The following is a 22,380-nucleotide window of genomic DNA, read 5'->3' as shown; positions in this document are numbered from 1 at the left end:
ACTAAGTTAGACGAGGCTTGTGACAACAAACAGCCTGACATAAAGCTTCAAGAGGATGCCATTAGCAGAAACAGGATGGGATTAAGCAAATGAACATAAAGCCTGAGTTATCATGCAAGGTACTTTTCAAGTCATACAGTCTGCAGGGTCAGCACAATCATCTCTCCCACACAACCCCACTGCCAGAATGGCTTAAAACTCTCTACAGGAACAGCCTGCCATGGGCCAGAGGAGCAGTACAGGCTTCTTTCCCTTTCCAATGGCCACACAGCTCTCACAGGCTCACACCATGGAGCATAAGCACTGCCGATCTGTCTGTACCTACCTTGTACGCAGCCTGCCTCATCGCTGTTGTCAGGACAGTCATGCACCTTGTCACACTGCTTTGCTCCGTGGATACAGGTCCCATCACCACACTGGAATTCATCTGGCTGGCAGGTCACCAGAGCTTTAAGATAATGCATTCAAGCATTAGTTACACAGGACTTGAATCTTTTGTGGTACCTTCTGGCCATGTACTCTGACACTGATGGAGTTTTCCCACCTCTGCCAGCAAATCTCATAGAGCATTCGCTGCTTCCACCAAAGCAACTGAGGCAGCTCCTGTGCCCCTCTGCCACCCCAGATCACTCTCTACATCCCTGGGAAAAGAGCCCCAAAGCCCATATGAGCAGATCTAGTCAAAACAGAATAGTGCAGGCAGTGAAGCTTCTTGGGTAAGACACAAGAAAGCAAGCAGGAAGCAAAACTATTAGCAGTGGAGCCTCTCTGGGGTCCTAAGTCTGTGCAAGAGGCCAGGCTGCCTTCCAACTAGGAGTGCAAAGTGGCACTGGAAAGGCAAAGGCAACTGCTCCTCAGCTCTCCTTCCTTCAGAAACAGTCGTATTTAAGATATATTTCAAAATACGTTCAGGCTAAGGGCATGGGCAAGACACACATGTATTGACTCTGCCAAAGCTGGTTTGGCCACACTGTGAACAAAGCTTACGAACTCAGACATATCATTCAGGTTACTAAATGCCCATGAGCTAACAGACAGAAGGCGGCAGAAGAGCTTCACTGCACTGCAAACTGGTGTTCCTTGGGGTTACAGGCAAAACCACCTCCACAGTGTAAGGCCAGATTTCAAGCCCAAAGCTCATTTGCCCACGTCAGATTATTAGAGACTCGAAAAAAGATCTGGTAAATATCAAAGCTGGGGGAAAAAAAACACACAGCTGCACTGACCATACTAAAATCAGTCAAGTTTCCCTCTCCAGGGTTACACAAATGAGAGACCTCCCTAGCTGGGACCAGACTTGTGCTGAGAAGGGTACAGGCACTTACGAGCCAGCAAAAGGCTGCAGCCTTTGCAGTTCACTGGCAAAACCAGCTCCTCATTCCTGGGACATGTTCTGCAGCTTACTTCTGAAGGGCCCATCTTACAGATGTTGCCTTCAAATCCTATTAAGGCAGCATACCCTGGAGAGCCCTTGATTCTAACCTTTTTATCCTGCTGATTATGTCCTGGTATCACATGACAGAAAATCACTGCCTCTGAATAGCTACAGGAGATCAGCACTAATGTTACTACATGGGAGGTGAGGGCTATGTGGCAGATCTTCCCTGACAATTTGACAAACTGGTTCTAATATAAAAATTACTACTTGCAGACAATTCAGGATGAGCCACAGATATGAAATGAGTTAGCATCGATACCATAAAGTATCAGTTGCACAAAGGCTCGGTATTGTTGATGACTGCATCCCACAGGACACAGGATCTGGATTCATGACCGCTTTGCTGGACTTAGCTCTAGTGCATCTTCAGCTGGCAAAGGGCACAAAAGACAGGAAAAGCCACAACTGCAGGGCTGGTGGGGGAAGGGAGGAATCCTGCCTTTAGAAATACACAGTATTCACATGAGAAAAGTTTGGAAATAGCACTGCTCCTTGGAGAGGAAAGCCATATGCGCTATATTCATAAAAAGCTGAAAAGAGAGAAATATCCCAAGCAATAAGAAGAGTTATGGGACCAGCTGTGTTGCCACATTTCAGTTAATAAACCCAGGCACAGAAATGGGAAACCTCAGTGGGACATCTGGGACAGCAGCTCCAAACTAAGCATGTGGAAACTGCTGCTCTAAATGGAGAAAAATGCAGGAGAGGAGGAAGCAAAGCTGTGGTCTGGAAAAAGCAGACCACACGTTTGGAAGTGGCACTGAGAGCTCCTGCAGGGAAGCAAAGGCACTTGTGCTTGAACTGTTCCTGCCACATAAAACCACCTGCCTGGAGAAGCCCTGCCAATGGAGAGACCACCTTCCCCTCTCGACCTCTTCTGAGCTAAACCTTGGCCATTGCAAAGCTTTTCCTACTGCCTAGCCAAAAACACCTATGCCACAATTATTTCTTGTCTTCACCACCAACATGAAAACCAGTTTACTTCACCTCTTTTAAGTATTAACTCCCACAAAAGTGGAACATGGAATGAAAGCTAACTGCAGTCTTGACTGCTGGAGCAGGAACAAGTCTCCATTTTATCAAGTAAATCTGCATGACAACAGCTACAGATTTGGAAGACAGGCATTACAAAACCTAGTAATTGTTCTCAACTGTAATCTTCAAAGCTCTTCTAAAGAGCAGTTATAGTTAGATGCTAAGAATAGAAAGGTTTCTAATCCTAAAACAAGATGAAGGAAAATTTTGCAGGAATTGTGAAGACAATGTTGAACAAGCAAGACTGAGAGAAATGACAGCACAGCTCTTAGCTCAGTTGCTAGAGGGACTGCAAAACATGCATGTGGGGTTGTACAACATCACTGCCCAAAGCTTTTGCTTCAAGAAGGGAGAGAAGTTTGGAGATCAGGCTTGGTTTCCTGGCTCACTTCTCATTCAAGCAAAGCTGTGGAATGGCCCCTGAGACTCTTAACAGACATCTAAAAAGAGCAGATGCAGTCACAACTCTTACTGATTACAAAGATATTAAGGTACACATACAGCATTTCTATTTCTTGGTGCATTTCTCGGTAGGAGGAGAGAGAATACCATGTTTATACCTAGCCTGGAGAGCATAAGCTTGAGGGAAGAGGGCCAGGAACTTTGTTATCCTGAAGCTGGGACACAATCCCGTCTCAGCACCACTGGCAGAGTTGACAGCAGGTTGCCATCAGGGCCATTCCCAAAGCAGAGCAATATCCTAAGAAGAAGGAAGAGCTGTGCTGCTTATTTGCACAAGATGTTCAGAAAATTGCTGTGCTATTTTGGAGGGTTTAAATCAGGGAAATCTCAGCAGTGTTACAGCCATCTCTTCTGCTCTGCAAATCAAATACGGAACGATTTACCAAAGCCCTGCTAAATTAACAGGCACACTCAGACAGACACACTTCCCATTTGCAAATACTGGGCTCAAAGCTGTACTGCTCAAATTCAGCAGATACATTCCAGATTCCAAGTCTCAGCATATGTTTCTTGTGTCTTCTGTTTCCATACAACCAAATAAACTTAATCTCAAGAAAATCCCTGCACTTGCAAAATGCATCAACCCCATTTTATAGATGGGGAGACAGAGGCACAAAAGGGCCCCAAGGGATCTGTTCTATTTGCATTGTTTAGTCTTCCTCCTGGATGCCCTAATGTGAGTTGCAAAGGGTATTTTAAAATATAATCATTCCAGATTTGGAGACTAATAAATCTAATGTAATGTTAATTTTATAAATACGTATATACATATCTGTATATATACTAAAGAAAAACCCCAACCGGTCCATGTTCTCACACAGCTCTCCTGAAATGACTCATTCCATATTTATTTGCTGTCTTGCTGCCAAAACTTGTTCACCAATTGTCACCCTTCATTTCTGCTCTCCTTGTTTATCACCCCAAAATGCTTATAACAAATGACTGGTGATGGCCTCATGACATTCTTTTTTAAGGCATTAGCTCCCAACTCTCCCTTTTATAGAGTGCAAACCCCAAATGATTCCCATTTGTGAGAGGAGTTGTAGTGTTGGTATCTTCAGTTTTAACCAAGTCAAGCCTACCAGTACTTGTGCCATCCCTGATGCTAACAGGACAGAGCACTGTCATACACCTCTAACTCCCTGTGTGCCACATGGTACTGATCTCAAAAACAGAATTTATGGAGAGGGGAAAAAATAAATGTCAATCCCTAAACTCTTCAGTCCAGCAGATGAGTAGTGATGCTGAATTTCCAGAGCTCTTAAATGTCACTTTCTTACCGCAGACGTGTGCACCCAAGCAACAGCTGCATTTAGGATGGGGAAGCAACCTCAGTTTTGACCCCTGACCCAGTTAAGCCATCACCTACATAAGCACTCAGTGCCACAAGTCCTCTCCTGGCTTAAAGATTCCCCCTCCCCATGGTGTAAACAGCAGCAGGCTTAAGCACATCTGTGGCACTGGGGTGACTCCTGGCTTGCATGGGTGAAAATGGCAGAATCAGCCACTCTGTACAGAGGAGCAGTGGAGTAGCTAGAACATGGTGCTTTGAATCCCACTGCTTCCTGGACCACAGGACTGAAAGCAGCAGGAGCAGCTCACATGCTCGTTTCTCCTGGGTAGATAAGCTGCACGTTGTGCCGTGCTGAGACTTGGAAAAAACTTCAAATGCTGAATCTCTGCTAGTCGGAGATACCAGTCTCAAGTCAATTCTGCCACGTTTCCTCCTTCCTCCACTGGTTGTCAGCACTGTGCTGCGCTGCAGCGGTGTCCAGCTGTGTCTTCTGCCCCAGGGAGGCTGCCCTTGCAGTACCTGGAAGTGCTACTTGGTGAAGCTGCTCTGTAGCTGAGGGCTGCTGTCAGAACTGCGCTGCTTTTGGACCTCACATTTCGGCAGTTTTTGCTCAGCTGGATATTGTCAGTGTCTGTCAGATCCATGAGAGAAAGATGGGGAACAGAGAGCTGCATCTGCCTTGGCAAGGTACCTGGGCACTACTCTCACCCCACAGTGTCAAAGTAAATGGGGCCTGTGAAAGACTTAGAACAATTCCTTTCAAGCTGAAACAACAGGGACTGAAATTTCAGAGACATGTCATCAGAAAGCACCATCTATAAGCTGCTCCCCTCTTTCACCATTTGGGAATGCAAGGGAGCTCACCTTTCCTACTCCTAAGTTGTCTAAACTCAGCCATCCTGCCAGGTTGCCATCACTGCAGGGAATGCAACCTGTGGGACAGAGATCAGCTCCACTGGGAGTCTCCTGCCCCAGATGCCAGTTCTTCACCTGCGTTTGCAATGCGGGCTTGGCCGCTATGTCCTGATTTAGAAGGGACACAAGTACAGGATTGCCTGCAGGAGGTCTTCATGAAAACAGGTACCAAACACCACAGGCTGTCTCAGCTAGCAGTACACACCTCCACTGGACATGCTCCTGCCCAGCCTTCTTACAGTCACTTCACACTGATATGGATGCCAAGACCCAGCTTTTTCTCCTGACCCCACTGTCCCTGCAACGCTTCAGTCACGGGAAGTACTGCCTGAGTACATGCTGCACAAGAGCTCTGTCTACTCCTGTATCCTTTCTTGGAGATGAAGAAAAAGGCATCCTACCTAATCCACCTGTACTCAGAAGGGGGTTATTAGCAATGATATCTGTGTACAGCAGTCAAAACTGCTCTCTTCCTAACGGAATATATTTGGCTTCACCTACTCTGCTCATAAGAGCCCTTGGCTCTTTTATAGGCACAGCAGTTCCAGGGTTACCTGTGCCTCATCCCCTACTCTCCTGCAGTGTAACCAGTGGTATCCAGGACTTACTATATCCTCCTCCTCTTGCTAAAGCTGCCACTGAATTTACATCTGCCACAGGTTGTCATGGGTATGAAAAGATAGTGTTGGCAAAAGCGGTCAATTTTCTTAGGCACCTTTGCCAGAATGTCTGTTCTCTGCAGCTAGTTGCTGCCTTCCTTCCCAGAGGTGGCCCAATGTCAAAGCTGCTAAATATACACAGCTATTTAAATATTTTATTTTATTTCAATCTTGTCACTATGAATATTTTAGCACAACATTTTGCTCTTAGTTTCTTGTGTCTCTCCCTCCTCAGGTAAGTGACCAGCGTGAACCGTTTAGTGGCTAAAAATGGATGAAACATTCAAAATACCACGCACAGCAACAACACTATGTTATATGCATAAAGCCAGCTGAAAAGAAATCCATTATTTATTAGCTCTGTGCCTTATCAAGCCAAGCTCAAAGTGCATTTCCAACTGGATTCTTCAGAGGTACTGCTCTTGACTGCCTTGTTCCGTATACTCTAACTTCAGAGGCAGAAAATTAATTATTTCTTTTCCTGATGATCATATATTCCCTTTACCACTGTGGCTTCTAACCTCCAGGCTGTGACCCCACCATGCAGCCTGAGGGCTTTGAACATTCTTCCTATTTTCCATTCATTGCCTTGCTAGTGAAACAGATCTCTTCTGAGGCATGGTAACATCCAACACAGCTCTTGCACCTCCTTTCTAAAGCCTCAAGGAAAAAGCATAAAAGGGAGTCTGGAATATACCTGACCCTGCTGGTTGGGCACCAAGCCATTTGGGACACAAAACACTCCTTGTCAGGCACACAGTTGCTGCATAGACATCAAAGACTTGCCTTAAAAAACAGCCCACAGGGCCCCTCTCACCCACAAAGGAGGGCCCTCAGCCCTGTCCCAGCCCTGCAGACACTCACGGCAATCCTGCTCATCAGACTTGTCCTTGCAGTCTTCATCCCCATCGCACTTCCAGTTCAGGTGGATGCATTCACCATTGCCACACTGAAACTCGTGAGCTGCGCAGGTGTTGAGGGCTTTGGCATTGTAGCCGCACTTCTCCACGGACTCATCTGACTGATCCTCACAATCCGGCTGGTTATCGCAGACCCACAGCTCTGGGATGCACACGCTGTTGTTGCACTGGAACTCACTGGGGTTGCAGGTCAGAGGGGAGCATTTCCTTTCATCGCTGCCATCCCCGCAGTCATTGTCACCGTCACACACGAAGATGATGGAGATGCATGACTTGTTACTGCACTGGAACTCATTGGGAGAACAGGCTTGGGAATAGAAACAAACAGGTGAGCTATGAGTCTCCAACCCGCCCCTCACCACTGTGCCAGCTTTAGCACATCAGGAATGTCTGAGACAGGGGAGGGCAAGGACACAAAAGCATTATATTGACTGTCCTAACTCAGAACATTACATTCCCAATGGTAAACTACATAGCAAGGAGGAGGTAAAGACACAGTGGTCATCTCCCTGGATGTGCTATACCATCCTCCATGGGCAGCCCTGAAGAACAAGGGGCAGCACAGCTGCAAGAATTGCAGGTAGGAGAAGTGGGGGGCCAGCTGCAACACTGCCCTGGTGTTGAGGCAAGGGCAAGTCCCAGCGTACGGGGTGGCAGCAAGGAAAGAGCATGGAAGTTGCAGGGTGGGCTGGAGGTGCACTGACACGCACTGGTGGAAGCCACAGAGCTTCTCTCTGCTCCATACTGACATTATCAGCTTCCTGACTTTCACAAGCACAGAATCAGGTTTCAGGATTTCACAGTGTGCCTGGTTTTGGACATATTAAGTGGGATGTGTAGGGTAAATATTTAGTGAGTCGAGCATCAATTTAGCTGCAATCTGCCAGTAAGGCCCTTTACAACACACTGAACGCCTTCCCTGGAAATCACAACTCAACATTAACATACAAATGAGGCGTTTGTCAGATTAAGAAGCTGAGTACTCTCCTCTTCAAGCCTATTGGGCAGCTGAACCAGAGAAGTCTGCTCAAATTAAACTTTCAGGTACTCCAAAAAATGTGCAGCTCACAGTCATTTTATTTCATCAAGGTGTGGAGCAACCACGACCCTGTAAGACATTCTCCCTAAGCACTTCTAGGTAGTTACTTAAAAATAATTCTGCTTCTGCAGTTTCAGTCATATACAGGAAAGTGACAGCTATGATAAATTACAAGTGCAATAAATATATCCTAATAAATTACAGTAAGGTTGTTTTTTGTTTGACATTGTGCTTGGGAGTCTTTTTGTCTTCAGAAGCAGAACTATTTACCACAGAGCCCCTAGGATAAACCACATAGTTCAGATAGTACCAATCACTGCAGTGGCAAGTGCATCAGCAGAATCTGGGTAAAGGAGTTGTCATAGCCCAGCTTTCAGCCAACAAAAGGAACCCAGCGGTATTCTACTGAAATATTGTGCCTGTTTTATACCTGGAATGAAAGTCTATTTATCTAGCAATTAAGAATACGTGCACTTGTACACAGATACATATTTACATTCCAGCTTGCAAACCTGCTGGGGTATCTGCTAACCTAACCAGCCTATAGTTTTACATCACAGTGTGACAGTACATACACCTCTCCCCTCCTGCCCTGTGTTCTGTCCCGTTTACTCTCAAGCTTTCCAGATGTTACTGTGTGTACCAAAATAGCAATCTGCCTAATTAGAAGAAAAAGAGGTTTGCCTTCCTTGATGCAATACTACCATGCACTGGTTACAACCCAAGATCCCTCTAACAGGGATAAATGTTAAAGAGAATCTTAGCTGCAGGCTGCTGTGCCCAACTTGACATCAATAATTAAATGCAACAGTGTGGTCATCAAAGTTGCATCTTGTGTTAAATACTAAAGTATCATCTGGTTCAGGAAGGTTGCTCAGGCTCCTTCTGTACCCAGTAGAGTGTTCTGGATATAGAAAGATGCCCTCAACAACCAAGTCCTGCCACCTACCTTGGGACAAGCACTGTTCCTTGGTGGGGCTTACATTTCTCATCTCCAAACAGAGGGACCTGAGATTAGACAATTAAGGATAGGAGATGAATCCCTCTTATATGGACATGAAATAAAAGCAGTCTGGTGGACAAGTATCCCTTCTTTGCATAGGAGAATCAAGACTGTTAAAATGCTCCATTTTTTGCCCAAATGCTGCTCTTTTTCTTCATAGACCATACTTTTCTATCCTTATCCCATAACTAGAAATAATCTATTAACCCTACCGATCGGTACACAGTGGTATAACCTAACACTCTCTTCAGGTGATGCGTAATACGGGAGTGACAAGTGGAAATGTAGGAAATGTAAGGTCACAGTTATAATCTTACCAATCTATTTAAAAAAGGAAGTGGGAAACAGGAACATTTCTAGGGCTATGTGCACTTTCTGTAACAGATCAAGGCTGAGAAGAAGAAATTGCTTTTTTGGCATTATTTTTTGATGAATCTCAGAAACAGATCAATGAGCAGAATCTTGCATAGTCCTTTGATCCCTAATTTCTGGTCAAGGTTGACTGATTCACACACTCCAAATGTGCATTAACTTCCTTCCCCCAGCTGTAATGAGCCCATTTTTTCCCTCCTTGTTTCCCTGGTCCCACCTCCACCCCTCCTTCTGTCTGTATGCATTTTCTTTCAGATCCTTCAGAAATCTGCTGTACTGGCAAATTAATGACTGATAAGCATATGTGTGGGATACAGACAATGGAAGTTTGCACAAAAGCTTCTCCTCTGCACCTACAAATCCCAGCACAGATATAAAATTACTGATAATCGCAGCCAGAAAATAGCAGCACTTCAGCTTTTGCAGCCTCTCATGAGGACTTTCTCAGTGAAGCTTGTGAATTGCTAGCTAGAAAAATCGCATGGTCATGATTATTTTATTTTCTTTTAAATATTAAATTTAGTGTGATGACAGCACTAGACTATGAGTTCTCCCTCCACTGAACAAGCACTGCAGTCTCGCTGTTGCTAACTGCCCCCTTCCCACCACCACTGTCCTCAGGTGGGGATTAATCCCTGTAACTCACTCAACACAGCTAAAGCCAGGGGCAGAGGCACCAGCGCTGACTGTGCTCAGATCTTCCTGCCTGCAATTACAGCACCCACACACTGCTGGGACAGCCAGTAAAAGTGATGGGCTGCTACAAGTGTGTCACAACAAGAAGGCCACTGGACAGCCACCAGAGCTGTCACAGGAACCAATGCAGTGCATGCACTAGCAGCCAGTGGCACTGCCAAATGGGAGCACATGGTCCCTCACTACAGAAGGCTGCTCTAGGTACATCTAGTGAACTCAAGAAATAAAAATGTTCTTTTCTTAATTTAAAGACCTAATGACCATCTTCAGGTCAGCACATATGGGACAGTTCCTTCTGTGTCACACAGGTCCCCACCAGAGATCATAGAATCATAGAATCGTTACGGTTGGAAAGAACCTTAAGATCATCAAGTTCCAACCCCCTGCCGTGGGCAGGGACACCTTACGCTAAATCGTTTCACCCAAGGCCTCGTCCAACCTGGTCTTGAACACCGCCAGGGATGGAGCATTCACAACCTCCCTGGGCAACCCATTCCAGTGCCTCACCACCCTCACAGTAAAGAATTTCCTTCTTATATCCAACCTAAACTTCCCCTGCTTAAGTTTTAACCCGTTACCCCTTGTCCTGTCACTACAGTCCCTAACAAAGAGTCCCTCTCCAGCACCCCTCCAGGCCCCCTTCAGATACTGGAAGGCTGCTATGAGGTCTCCACGCAGCCTTCTCTTCTCCCTCCTGCTGGCCATGGGAAGACAGATAACCTCCCAATTCCTCTCACACTTCCATTATCCTCTCTGACAGCTAAAATCTGCAAGGCATGCAGGATAAAGCAAAGTCTGCAGCTTCCAGCCACTCGGGAGCTTGCTCTGGCACAAATAGGAAACATAGGAGAAAAGCTGCTTATAATCCCTCTGTACCTAGGCAAGAGCCAGAACGCTTGTGCTCTTTGGGGTCCCTGCTGCATGGTTTGAAGAACCTAGTAAAAAGTAGCACTACAAATCATCTTACGTAGCACCTGGAGACAGTTCACTTCTTTCATAAATATGTCAGAATACCTAGGCAGTTCCATCACACTTCAGTAGAAAATGGGTGAATAGTAATTAAATGATCACTGGGGTATTTCTTCTTTGACTTGAGCAATTTGTTTGCAGTGTCTGATTTTGCTCCTGCCCCACTGTAAGCTTATCTGTGCAAAACAAAGGAAACTAATATTAGCTTGCTTGCCTTAGTGCCAAAGAAACTAATAAATGTCGTACTCCGAGATGCAAAAACTACTTCAAATATAAAGTGATCCCAGCAGAAAACTTGGGAATGTTTGTCAAGGAGTGTTTAACCAACTGTACTGTAATCTGTTAAGCTTCTTTATAGTTTTAGCAAGCAAAATATCAAATCTAAATGATAGTGTACATGCGCTTTGACCTATAGATAATATATTCCAGAGGTGTTCTGCATTAATTTCTGCCTCGTACTATATACCACTACATAGAGCACAACTGTCACCACTTTTGCCTCACAGCTGCAGTCTTTTTCTGTCTCTTGAGGAGAGTGGAGCAGCAGCAGTCTTTGAATAGAGGAAGTTTAAAAAAGAAAATAAAAAAAAGAGAGAGACTGCGGTTGTGGAGTAAAGGGTTTTAGTACTGGCTGCTTCTCTTTTGCCCAGAGCCGGGATTTAACCAGAGGCTTTAGTGAGTAATCTGGTGCAGCAGGAAAAATCCTAACTCGGGCTCTGCACCAAAAAAATGAAACTAATTCTACCTCATGCTTTTGAATAATTACAGAGAAAAGTAGAATGTTCTGAAGATACAGAGCACTCTTTGAGAACTGTAATTGCAAAAAATATACATTTGTACAGAGTGTTTCTACAGTGGACACCTCTACCAAGCAGGGATCCTCAAATCAGGATAAAACTCAAAATATGAAACAAACAGGATATTCATCATTAATAGGAGCTGGAAATTACGTACAATGGACTATAACTGCTGCCACTGATAATCTTTAAAGATTTTCAAACTTTTCAGGAGGAGTCAGGTATTTAATTCATCTCTGGCCTCCAAAAAAAAAGTTCCACTTGAAATTACATGAATGGCTTAAAAAACAGAATTATTTGGTAAAATTTGTGGTAAAGTGGATAACAGCAATTACTGATGTGCAAGACAAGAAAATATGAATCATTACACTGTATTTTTCTGACACCCTCCCCAGAGCAACTTCAATCAAAGTGTGGCTCAAAATTTCTTGTTTCCTTAAAGGACCGGATAAAGGATCTTCTAAAGGTGAAGGATGATTTGCACGTATAACGTTTACACTGGGGAGGGACAGATCTTCTGGTGATTTTCCACTACTTCAACCTTGGCAGGAGACACTGGTAGACTTCAGAACTTATCCTAGGCTTGTAAGGTTTAGGGTCTAAGCTCCACTTGACTGCAGGAGTAGAATGATCGAGCTTCATTTGCCCGATTATTGTGCATGAGGTGAAAACCCAGCTACCACAGCCCACATAAATTGATCTCTGTACTAGATAAGGAGGTCACAGAATCCAGACAGGCTAAATTAACTTAGAATTCTCAGTCCTGTTACCAGTGCTGTCATCATGCTAGTTTTATATAAACTGTATTTATTTTCAGGCTTAATTGTATCTAAATTATTTGTTTTGTCTGCAGAAAGCTGGTGTGCTTACCTAATATCCAAGTATTTCATACAGATTTCTGGACAAAATGTCAGTCTTTAAAGCATGGATTCATGCCTAGAAGGACAACTTTCCCATGGAAAGCTACCCTCCAGAAAGGACAGCAAAAGAGATGGAGGTAAATGAAGATGACCTTGAAGTGCATTGCTGTGAAAAAATGACAGGCCTCCCATGGAGGGAATAATGCAGCTGAATTGCAGCCTCACTACTAACAGTGGTTGTTGCTATGGTGATTGATACCGAAAAGCCCATATAGATGAAGACTGCAGAAGGAATAGTAATTCCTGATATTGTTCACATCACTAATGTAGCTAAGGAGCCATCTCACACACTCTTGCAAATTAGTATTTGCATGTGCTTGCTGCCTTTGCCACGCTCTCCCCTCCAACACAAATGAGTTATTTTTCTATTCTGTGCAGCACTATTTGCATACTATTAGTTAATTATAATGGAACAACCAGATGCCAAAGCCCCTGCTGATAAATAATAGTTGGTTCAAAAAATATATTTACTGATTTAGAATGTATTTCCTGAGAATCATATATTCATTCAAAGTAGCTTAATTTTCTGAAAATGGAATTAATTATGACCCCACAATTTATGGAGAGAAGCTGCTTACAAGCAAAATGTATGCACACAATGAATTTCTTCCCTGGCTTTAATCTTACTGATGTGCAATAAGGCTGCTAACTCATACCTGCAGTTGCCTCAACTGTACTTCATATCAGGAAAGCATTAGGAAGTTTATCCAGGTTTGCCTGGTTAAGTGACTGAAAATAACCTCAGAAGAAGAACAAATGAGTCCAGTGTAGAGGGTTTAAGGGTAAAACAAAATAGCTTAGGAATAAAAAAAGGATGGTCAGAATGCCTAAGGTTGATATTGTGCTGCTTTTTGCTAAAATCCAAGGTACCCTATGGATATCATAGGGATAATGACTATCATTGCCCTTCTATATTCTGATAGGAATATAACCAGCTGAATGAGACTGGAGTTGTTTAGTACTAGCCAAAATTTAAATGGAAAAGAAATATGCTGAGATGTGTTTGGCAGGTTCATTTTCTGACTCTGAAAATTGAAACCTGTGTGGGACAAGCTCACTGCTATTCCCTCAGACATGACTTGCTTATTAAAATGGCAATTTTACAAATTACACCAATTTGGCAAATCCCTCAGAAACATCTGATCATATCCACGTAACTAACAGCTGCTCTAATGGCACCACATAAAATCCTGTTTTCCTGAGGAACATATAAACAACCTTTCATCAACCAGAACTGAGTATTACTGAACAGGGTCTTGATCCTGTGACAGTAGGCACAAAACCCACACTCTGCATATGCAGACCTCCTGGATTCAACAGCCCTCCCTGTGGTTGTGATGACTGCCTGCACTGAATTTGCTGTATTAACAAGACTTAATTTTGCCATTGCAGAGTTTAAATCCCAGACACTTTGCCAGGAAAAACCTACCCCACTGACCTCATCTTCCATCCACTGGGCAGTCTTCCACTCTGGTCTCAGCTTCTAATACAGGGGCATGAATTGCCTTATTATACCTGCCTCATTTTTCCATTGCTGTTTGGTTTCCTATGTCCAGCTCAGGACAGAGACTTCATCAGGGTCTTAAAAGCTAACTTTAGTCACACTGGCAAGTTAAGCTCGGTTTTTTTTTCTGACTGGAAAAGGCAAGGAATTCAAACCCATGTCTGCTGGTACACAGCTATGTTAATGGCCTGCCACTTCCTCCTTATCCACAAATTCCCAAGGACAGGGATAGCATTAGTTTAACTAGCTGGCAAACCGAACTGTTCTACCAGAATCAATTTAAGTATTTTATGCTGCCATAACTAAGAAGGGAATCCTGTAACAATCCACAATACTTATCTTTATTGGATGCAGATAAGGAAAAAGGGAGCAGCAACTGCCACTACAAAACTCCATGAGTTACTAATGCTTGTGCAGCTACTCTTCACGCCATGAAAACTGCACACACCCCACTATATAGGTCTATCTGTGAAACAGAAGAGTAAAGAAAAGCCACATTTGCCAGGATGTTTCTGAACCAACAGGATAAACACATAAGGCAGAGAGAAAAGCCTGGCTTCAGCAGCTGAGGGCTCACAGGTTTTAGCTCAGCTGAGTAATGAGGAACAGAGCAGTGCTCATGTTGCAAGCAAAAAGGTCACTGCCCCATAAAATCTCCACTTCCGCTAATCTGTTTTGCTTGATGGGAATTCTCTGTAAGAGGAGATACTTCTTATTGCAGTTTGCTTCACTATTAGACTTAAACATTCATAGGATTTAGAATATGGCACTATTAACCCTTCTGGAGCACACAGAAAACAAGAAAACACTTGAGAGTTGCCGCATCCCCCCCCAGTTTATCCATCTCTCACATTTCCCTCGAAACATGATTCAAAGTGAGTTTGGATGTAGGTTCAATAACAATTAAAAAGATGCTTTTGAAATAAAACAGTTTGCAAGGCAGCTGATCTGAAGGGAAGAGTACCTTAAAAAAGCATTGAGATACAGTGGAGACAAGTGGCAGAATTCAGTGTAGCCACATTCAAGGTTATGAATATATGACAAAGCCCATAAAGGCAAAGAGCACTGAGGTGGTTTTGAGGGCAGGGAGATTGACAGACTTTGCAGGGAACAACCAGCCCCTAATTATTTTCAGCTATGTGATATGAGGGGGCACAGCTTTTATTCGATGCAAACAACATACCCATGTAACATATCCACAATTCCACGGGAGAACAGCAATCATTTTTAGAAAATATGTCTTAGATTTTCTACTCAAATGGAAAATTTAAGCACTGAGTGACACTCACTGCAATTAAAAGTGTAAGGGTCGTGTGCTAACTGCACTCATTTTAATAGTGGTGAGATTTCTATGGCATTAGGATCTGCCCTTCAATTTCTAAGGATTTGCAATAGAAGGCAGCACTTTGCTGGATTTGGGCTGAGATAAAGAATCAATTGTACAATACCAGCAATTATTTCAAACTTGTTGGAAAAAAAAACAAGTGTATTGAAATGTATTTTATTGTGAGCTAAATGTTCCCAGTTATATTTTATCAAATAAACTAATTTCTTTGCAAAATATAAGCAAAGTTAATCCAACCATTATCTCTTCCTCTGAATGAAGACAGTGTCTTTCAGCCACTTAGATAGCTTTCAGATGTTGTTTTATCCATTAAAAAGACTCATAAACCATTTTTTTTTGCTTTTGCATCGAACGGTACGTAGTCCCCTTCTGCGTAGGATTCTACTGAGTTCAAACTAACCAATTTTGATTCAGTCTTCAGATCATATGCTCAGGAAGCATAACTGTTAAGCACTTGTTAATTAGCCTAACGCATATGTACCCATAGCCACTGAAGGATGGAACTCCTACCCACGAATTTGCCATCATAACGTGCTCATTGGCACTGACAGCTACAGAAGATTTCCCTTAACAAAACTAAACAGATTCTTGCTTTTTGGATGAATAGGCTCAGAATTATAGCTCCATTCTTATCAAAAAAGCACTTCAGGGATATGAAACACGATCACATTTGCCAATAAGAGATGCAATTTCTTGGCTATTTCAACTCCAAGAGCTCTAACTGTTGAAAGATAGACTGCCCAGAAGATAAACATAACTAAAGGCCAATATTTTCTCCTCTGACAGTATGACATGTGAAATTGGAAAGAAGAATCAGAGACAACTTCTGTTAAACTACAGAAAGAGCAGCAGGACAAAGCTTTTTTGTGTGTGCACATGTAACACGCAGTCAAGCAGTATTAGGCTTTCATTATAATTATTCACAAATCTTTGCGTAAACCCATCTCTTTTATACCACTCTAGCACAACTTTGTGAAAGAAAACCTGTTTGGGATGTGTAGGATGTGTGTATGTGTAACTGTGTGCTTGCAGTGTGTTCTTTGCACACTATCTATTCCTTTTCCCTAGCGTTATCTTCCAGGAAACATCGTAAAAGTACCAAACTCTAAACTGTCTTGTTTTCATATTGTGTTTGCATCTATTATGCTATAAAGAATAAATCATTCATGGAACATACCGATAGAGACAATTTATCTGTAACGAGGGATCAGCACAGAGCAAATGTGCAGAGGTCACCACCAAAAGCTGCTGTGGTGAGCGAGGCGCCTCTCACTGCTGGAAAAATCCATTTGCAGAATGTTACACATGCCTGTTCTTTTTTAAACCTAAGCTCAAGAGACAACACTCGAGAAAAAAGTGCAATTTTCCCCTAACCTTCTGCAGGTAGAGCTCTGGCACAGCTTACCCCTTGACTTTAGTTTAATTCTTCTTTTATGCAACAACTATCTTACCTCTAAACCAAATTCATGTAGATTTTTACATTTAATTACAACAAGCATCCAATATGTTAAAAATGCAACTACCTTCATTCTTCCTCGTAAGAATGCAATTAAAGGTAGCTACCAATCTCATTTTTCTTGCTGTTTTGTTCTGAAGGAACTCAGGACAAATATGATTATGGGCTGAGATTTTTCCTAAACAACAATAGGGATTTTCCTGCAATTACCATTGCTTTCAAAGGAGCCCTAATACTTTAAGCAGTGATAAAGTGGCAGCTGTACATGTTTAATTTCTGAGAGCCAGGGCATAATGCACAAGCATTAATCCCTCCAGCTGTCCAGTAATTAAACACCATGTAAAGCCCAGAGGATATCATTGCTGTGCTACCTTATTTATGAAGGACTTTCATTTGTTAAATCTAGTCATTTTCTTGCCGTTCTTGGAAATAGTTAGATTCCTCCATCATGGCAAGTGTCCTCAAGTTACAGGACCTTCTATAAAATAACAGAAATTTCAGACTAACCATGTCTCTTTAATCACGTGCTGCAATAATAATGAATAGTGATAGTAGATTAATGTTTCCTCTGCAAGCCTGAACGCAATACTATGGGCTTTAACCCCATCAAAATGGGTGCATTTCTTGGGATAATATATGGCAAAACCTTTGGGTTTGATTTCTCTCTGAGCTGACTGAGGAACAGAACACCGAGAACCTAGCCCGTTAATGAAGGTAATGAACAATATTTGTAACTTGGACAAAAGCACGTATGAATCAGGCTGCAAAGGAAGATTAAATTAGTGCTACTTTATCACCAAGTAAAAAGCTCTCAGTAGGATCTGTGCAGATATGAAACAAACAATAAGTTCGGTCAAATCCCCATAGGTAGTCACACGGGAAGCGTGACTCAGATGAAAACACAGCTACCTTCTACTGCATGAAGAAGAAAACAGTGCTGAGATGACACGATGCTCCTTACTTCTATAGGACAATGATAAAAGAGGATAAAACAATTTAACTGTCAACAGAAAGGTCACTTCATGTGATCATAGGTGCAGCAGCAGTGTGAAGGAAGATGGCTTTAAATAGCTTTGTAATTTACCCACTTCAGCTGGCTCGCCTCCAGGCGGAGGTGATGGAGGGATCAGACCAGCTTTAGCCTGCTTTAAGTTCTGCCTTCTGCCAATGGTTCTCAGGTGATAGTAGGACTACTGAGCAAGGCATTGGAAACAGTTGACTCTGAAAGTTTGCTACACTTGGATCTTCCAAGAAAAGGACCCCTCGCTGCAGGCACTGCTGCTTTTTATGGAGAATCGCACATGTGTCTGGAGCCTTGCCAGGAAAGAGTAAGTGAAAAGCTCCTGCCCTGAGGATCTTTTAAATGATATACATACCATGGAACTGTGAAGACTGTGAGCCACCATGGCAAGGAGGCGTAGCTTACAGCAGAGCAAGACTGTGCTTACTGTTGTTTCCATTATTAAGAAACTCTATCCAGTTTGTTAACTTTTAGTCTGGTATATCATAAGGCTGAAAATCTAGAACCATTTCTGAGATAAATGGTCAGCAATGAAAAGTCGGAAGACCAGGATCCAAAAGAAGATGCTCTCAGTAATAAGAGTCTCACTGTCATGAGATTCCTGCAGGAATTGCTGACTCGCACCCTTTAACATCCTTATGAGATCAGTGTGTGTCTGTTACCTGCCCAAGTTCCCATGGATCGCTGTCTCTGTTAAGGAGAATAAATCTTGGCATGGGAAAATAGCTTATGCTATCAATATACCAATGAATACACCATTTCATTGTATCTGACTATTGGGAAAACTGTACACTTCCAAAACTCCTCATCTGCAAGACATCATTTCCACACTGCATGCAAGAAGTGGTCCAGGTGAGAACCAGTAAAACAACCAGAAGAGATGGGGCCAGAGCCTTGCTTTCTCTGTTGAGCATACCAGTATCCTGTCAGGAAAAACAAGTGATGAGTGCATTAAAGGCACTCACTGACTATTTCAGCTCCTACAGGGTGGTATCTCTTCTGTTCTAAAGCCATGCTGAAATGATCTCTGCCTTCCTGAGCAGCTGAGAAAACACTGGTTAGTACCTCTCCTAGCAGAGATTTAACAAGTTCTGCGCAGTTAGCAAAGTTCAGTCTGATCCTGAGTTGTGGTGCTTTAATTACAGTCTCTCATATTTAATTTCTCGTTTTTAGTCTCAGTAAATGTGTTCCTGAGCTTATCCAATCAATTGTGACAAAGGTTAGGGTCACTGGGAGCAAAAACGTCATCCAGGGAAAAAAGTAAGAGGATGCCAGCACCACCAAGCTGGGAAATTCAAGACTGCTCTTACATTATTAACTGTTGATGTCTGTTTTAGAGGATTAAACCTGACCTATGCCTACAACACTTCCAGTGTTGTAAAGAAACAAATTACTTCTGCTCTGAAGAACTGAAAAATAATGGGGTTTATTCTTCTGTATACTCTTTTGTTTAAAAAAGGTAGATGAATTTTCAGAAGTTGTTTGCGCACTGGAAGTTAGCAGTGGACTTGAAACCTACCTGGAAGTAACTTATTTAGGCAGACAGACACTTAGCTACCTACACATAAGGATTAATACCCACTATTAATCCCTGGTGCCATTACAGCCTTGCAGACACAAATCTGAATCCCTAATCACTGGTACTTAATCCACTGCATGTGAAATAAGTCACAGCTTCCACTGTTTCCTTGAGAAGTTCTTCCACAGGTGAAAATCGCACCAGTTTTATGTCTTGTTCATGGCTGAACAAGAACAATGAAGTGCCTTACCATCCCTTGATAATGGCTTCCAAGCAGTATGATGGGGTCAATGCTTATGAAAATAACTGCTCTCCTCATACTGGTATCAGACAAAGCCTAACAGGCTAGCAGAGGCTGACAGATCTCTTTGTAAGTTTTTACTTTACTGGATTTCATCTACCAAATTGCTGCTTCTCACGCCAGACATGGCAAACAGGACCTTTATTTCAGATAAATACAGTCTGCTTTGCTTATTCCTAAGGGAGATGAGAAACCCAAAGGAAATATTTGATTTATCCATTCTTTGAGATTATTTGTCTGGGTTTTTTTAGCATACCTGCAGGTAAGTCCAAATCTTGCTAGGTGCAGCTGAACCCTTTGTCTAAAGGTGATTGTGCAAGGACAGCATACAAGACTGCAAATTCTCTCCTTCCTTGAAGGAAAGATATACTGAGGACTGCTTTAACAAATCTTTTTCAGATCACACAGGGTGCTAATCAAAACAGCAAGTCTTAACAGTGACCAAAAGCAAAGGAGAAGGATGTAAAGCACAGTTTGTTTCCATTTGTGCAAGATGATGCACCAAAGACATGGCTCATAAAAAGCACAAAGGAAAATCAAACCCAAACAGAAGATTCTCCTATTCATATTCAATACTTTTGCCCCCAAATTTCTGGACAGCAGCTTTCCTCCTCCAGCTGGCTGTGCCGGTGCCTGCAACGACTATGCTGGATAAATTTCACACAGATTCAAAAAGCAATTAAACAATTCTGAGAAGAAAAATCCATCAAGAATTATATTATCAAATCCAGAATGGTATCTGAAAAGCAAGTTTTGGAGGCCAGAAGCAGACACACGAGTAACAACTGTGACACACTTGAACTGTTTTTACAGTTTTGGATGATTCTACCACCATAACCACAGTTTTTCTTTCCTGCAGTGGATCCTCCCTTGACTTGGACTGTGAACATTTTGACACAGGGACAGGCACTTGCACAGCCTCAGCAAAACCAAGCCCTGCTCCTGTATCTGTAACCAGCACAATATTATTAGGGGTACAAATTACCAACGTAGAAATGCAGGCTCAAGTAATGTTCATAAACTCTGTATTAAGTCCTTTTGAAGAACTATAATACAAAGAGCTAGCTGTTCCTACCAAAAAAATAGGAGTATTCATAATTAAAATGTCTGAAGTGTCACATTAGCTTGAAATAGAACTAATAGTTTTGTTAACATGGATTTAGAAAGAGCTTAGCATTTTTCTTCTGGATGCCCTCACAGTATCTTCAAGTCATTTTCCACTTGTTTATTGCACATGCAGGCTCTCATCAGAGAAATTATTCCGAGCATAAATAAACTCCCTTCTAAATGTTTATCCAGAAAGATGTGTTATTTATAGACAATATGGTCAGCTCTGTGAGTGGTGCAGCCTCAGCTATGACAAGCTGATCTGCTCCAAGGGGTTGCAGGTGACAGACAGTGCTAAAGCTTCTTTTAAAATGAGAACAAAACCATGAGTGCAGAGGTTAAACAACAAAAAAAGAGAGAGATAAAAGAAAATGGATAAAAGAGGATTCTAAACAGAGAAGAAATGGGAAGGTTAACAAATATCAGTGGATATAGGCTTAGTGAGGTTTATCAGATCTGGATAAAAGACAGGATGGCTATCAATCCTCCATAAGCTCTCAGAGTTTAAACGGCTAAGACATTTGTTCTCATCCATGAGGAAAACACCTTAATTTGACAAGCAACCTCACTGAAAATGCTCCCACTAGAGCCATTCAGCAGTGCCTCCTGTTTCCTTCTTGAAGCGAGCTTAATGCCTTTGAAAAATATTGAGTTGACAGACCTTAGGACTGAAAGCTTCTGATGTTTGCCCCCACCCAGGAAGCTCCAAGTCTGCCAGTCAGTGCCTTTCTGCCTGGTCCTCTTGCCACAGTATTACCCATCCCACATTCAGACTCTGCAGCAACCCCTCAAGTAGAGACTGACAGCGTGCAGCCACTGAGGTAGCAGCCTGTGTGGAGAAAACACTCGGTCACAGAAGGAACTAGGTGAAACTCACTAATTCTTTTCCCATGAGTTACCAAGCAACCATCAGAAGATGTAAATTTTCCTTAAATTTCCATTTTAAGAACCTGCATGTGCACTAAAACTGTGTAAGGTAAGCAGGACTAGAGATGCTGAAACATCCAGAAGAGAAATACTCAGCTATTTCTAAATCCATTAATAGCATCATTATGCTGAAATTATGTGGCATTCAGAACACATTCACATTCATGTTGGAGGTTACCTAGTGCTTGGAAAAAAAGAAGTTCAAAGAAATTTCAAGTAGATCTTTATGATAAATGAAAGACTCCATGTGACAACTCCTACTGGTGTAAGCACCAGCGGCATTAAATTAGGGGAGGCAGCCACCAGTGGAAAAAATTGTTCTTATTTCACTAACTCATATTGGGAAGAGTAATTTTTTCCAACAGCAGTTATAATTATCTTCTGAACTTGTCTCTAACTCAAGCTTCCCATTCCAAGGGGGGGGGGGGGGGAAGAATGCATTTGCTAAAGAGAAAACACTGAAGAGTTTCATCCAGAAAACAAATAAAAAACTTGAAAACTGCCAAAATGTCATTAGCATAAAGGACACAGGACAAGTGGTCTAATCACATCACCAACCTACCATATCACGATAATTTATTACTCAGAAATTGTCCAAGCATTTAATTCTATATGAAACAGGAGGCAACATGAGGCAACCTGTGCCTTTTCCTTGTGAGACAACCCAACTGGAACTATCCA

General features: G+C 42.5%; 1 protein-coding gene across 3 annotated transcripts in view; it reads right to left on the bottom strand.

Moving 5' to 3' along the window:
• Positions 1-22,380, bottom strand: part of LRP8 (LDL receptor related protein 8) — a 191,262-nt gene that overhangs the window by 18,583 nt on the left and 150,299 nt on the right. For all 3 annotated transcript variants that reach the window (XM_057413517.1, XM_057413518.1, XM_057413519.1), the window contains 2 exons: positions 6,668-7,030; positions 326-448 (listed from right to left, as the gene is read on the bottom strand). In XM_057413517.1, coding sequence (XP_057269500.1) covers positions 326-448; positions 6,668-7,030 — 486 coding nt within the window. The remainder of the gene's footprint in view (positions 1-325; positions 449-6,667; positions 7,031-22,380) is intronic.

This window comes from Pezoporus wallicus, unplaced genomic scaffold (genome assembly GCF_028554395.1).
Source record: "Pezoporus wallicus isolate ANWC-B61680 ecotype Strahan unplaced genomic scaffold, APGP_CSIRO_Pwel_v1 contig_13740, whole genome shotgun sequence".
In the NCBI taxonomy this organism is placed as follows: Eukaryota; Metazoa; Chordata; class Aves; order Psittaciformes; family Psittacidae; genus Pezoporus; species Pezoporus wallicus.
The sequence above is the reverse complement of the archived record's forward strand: the minus strand, read 5'-3'. Positions and strand labels throughout refer to the sequence as shown.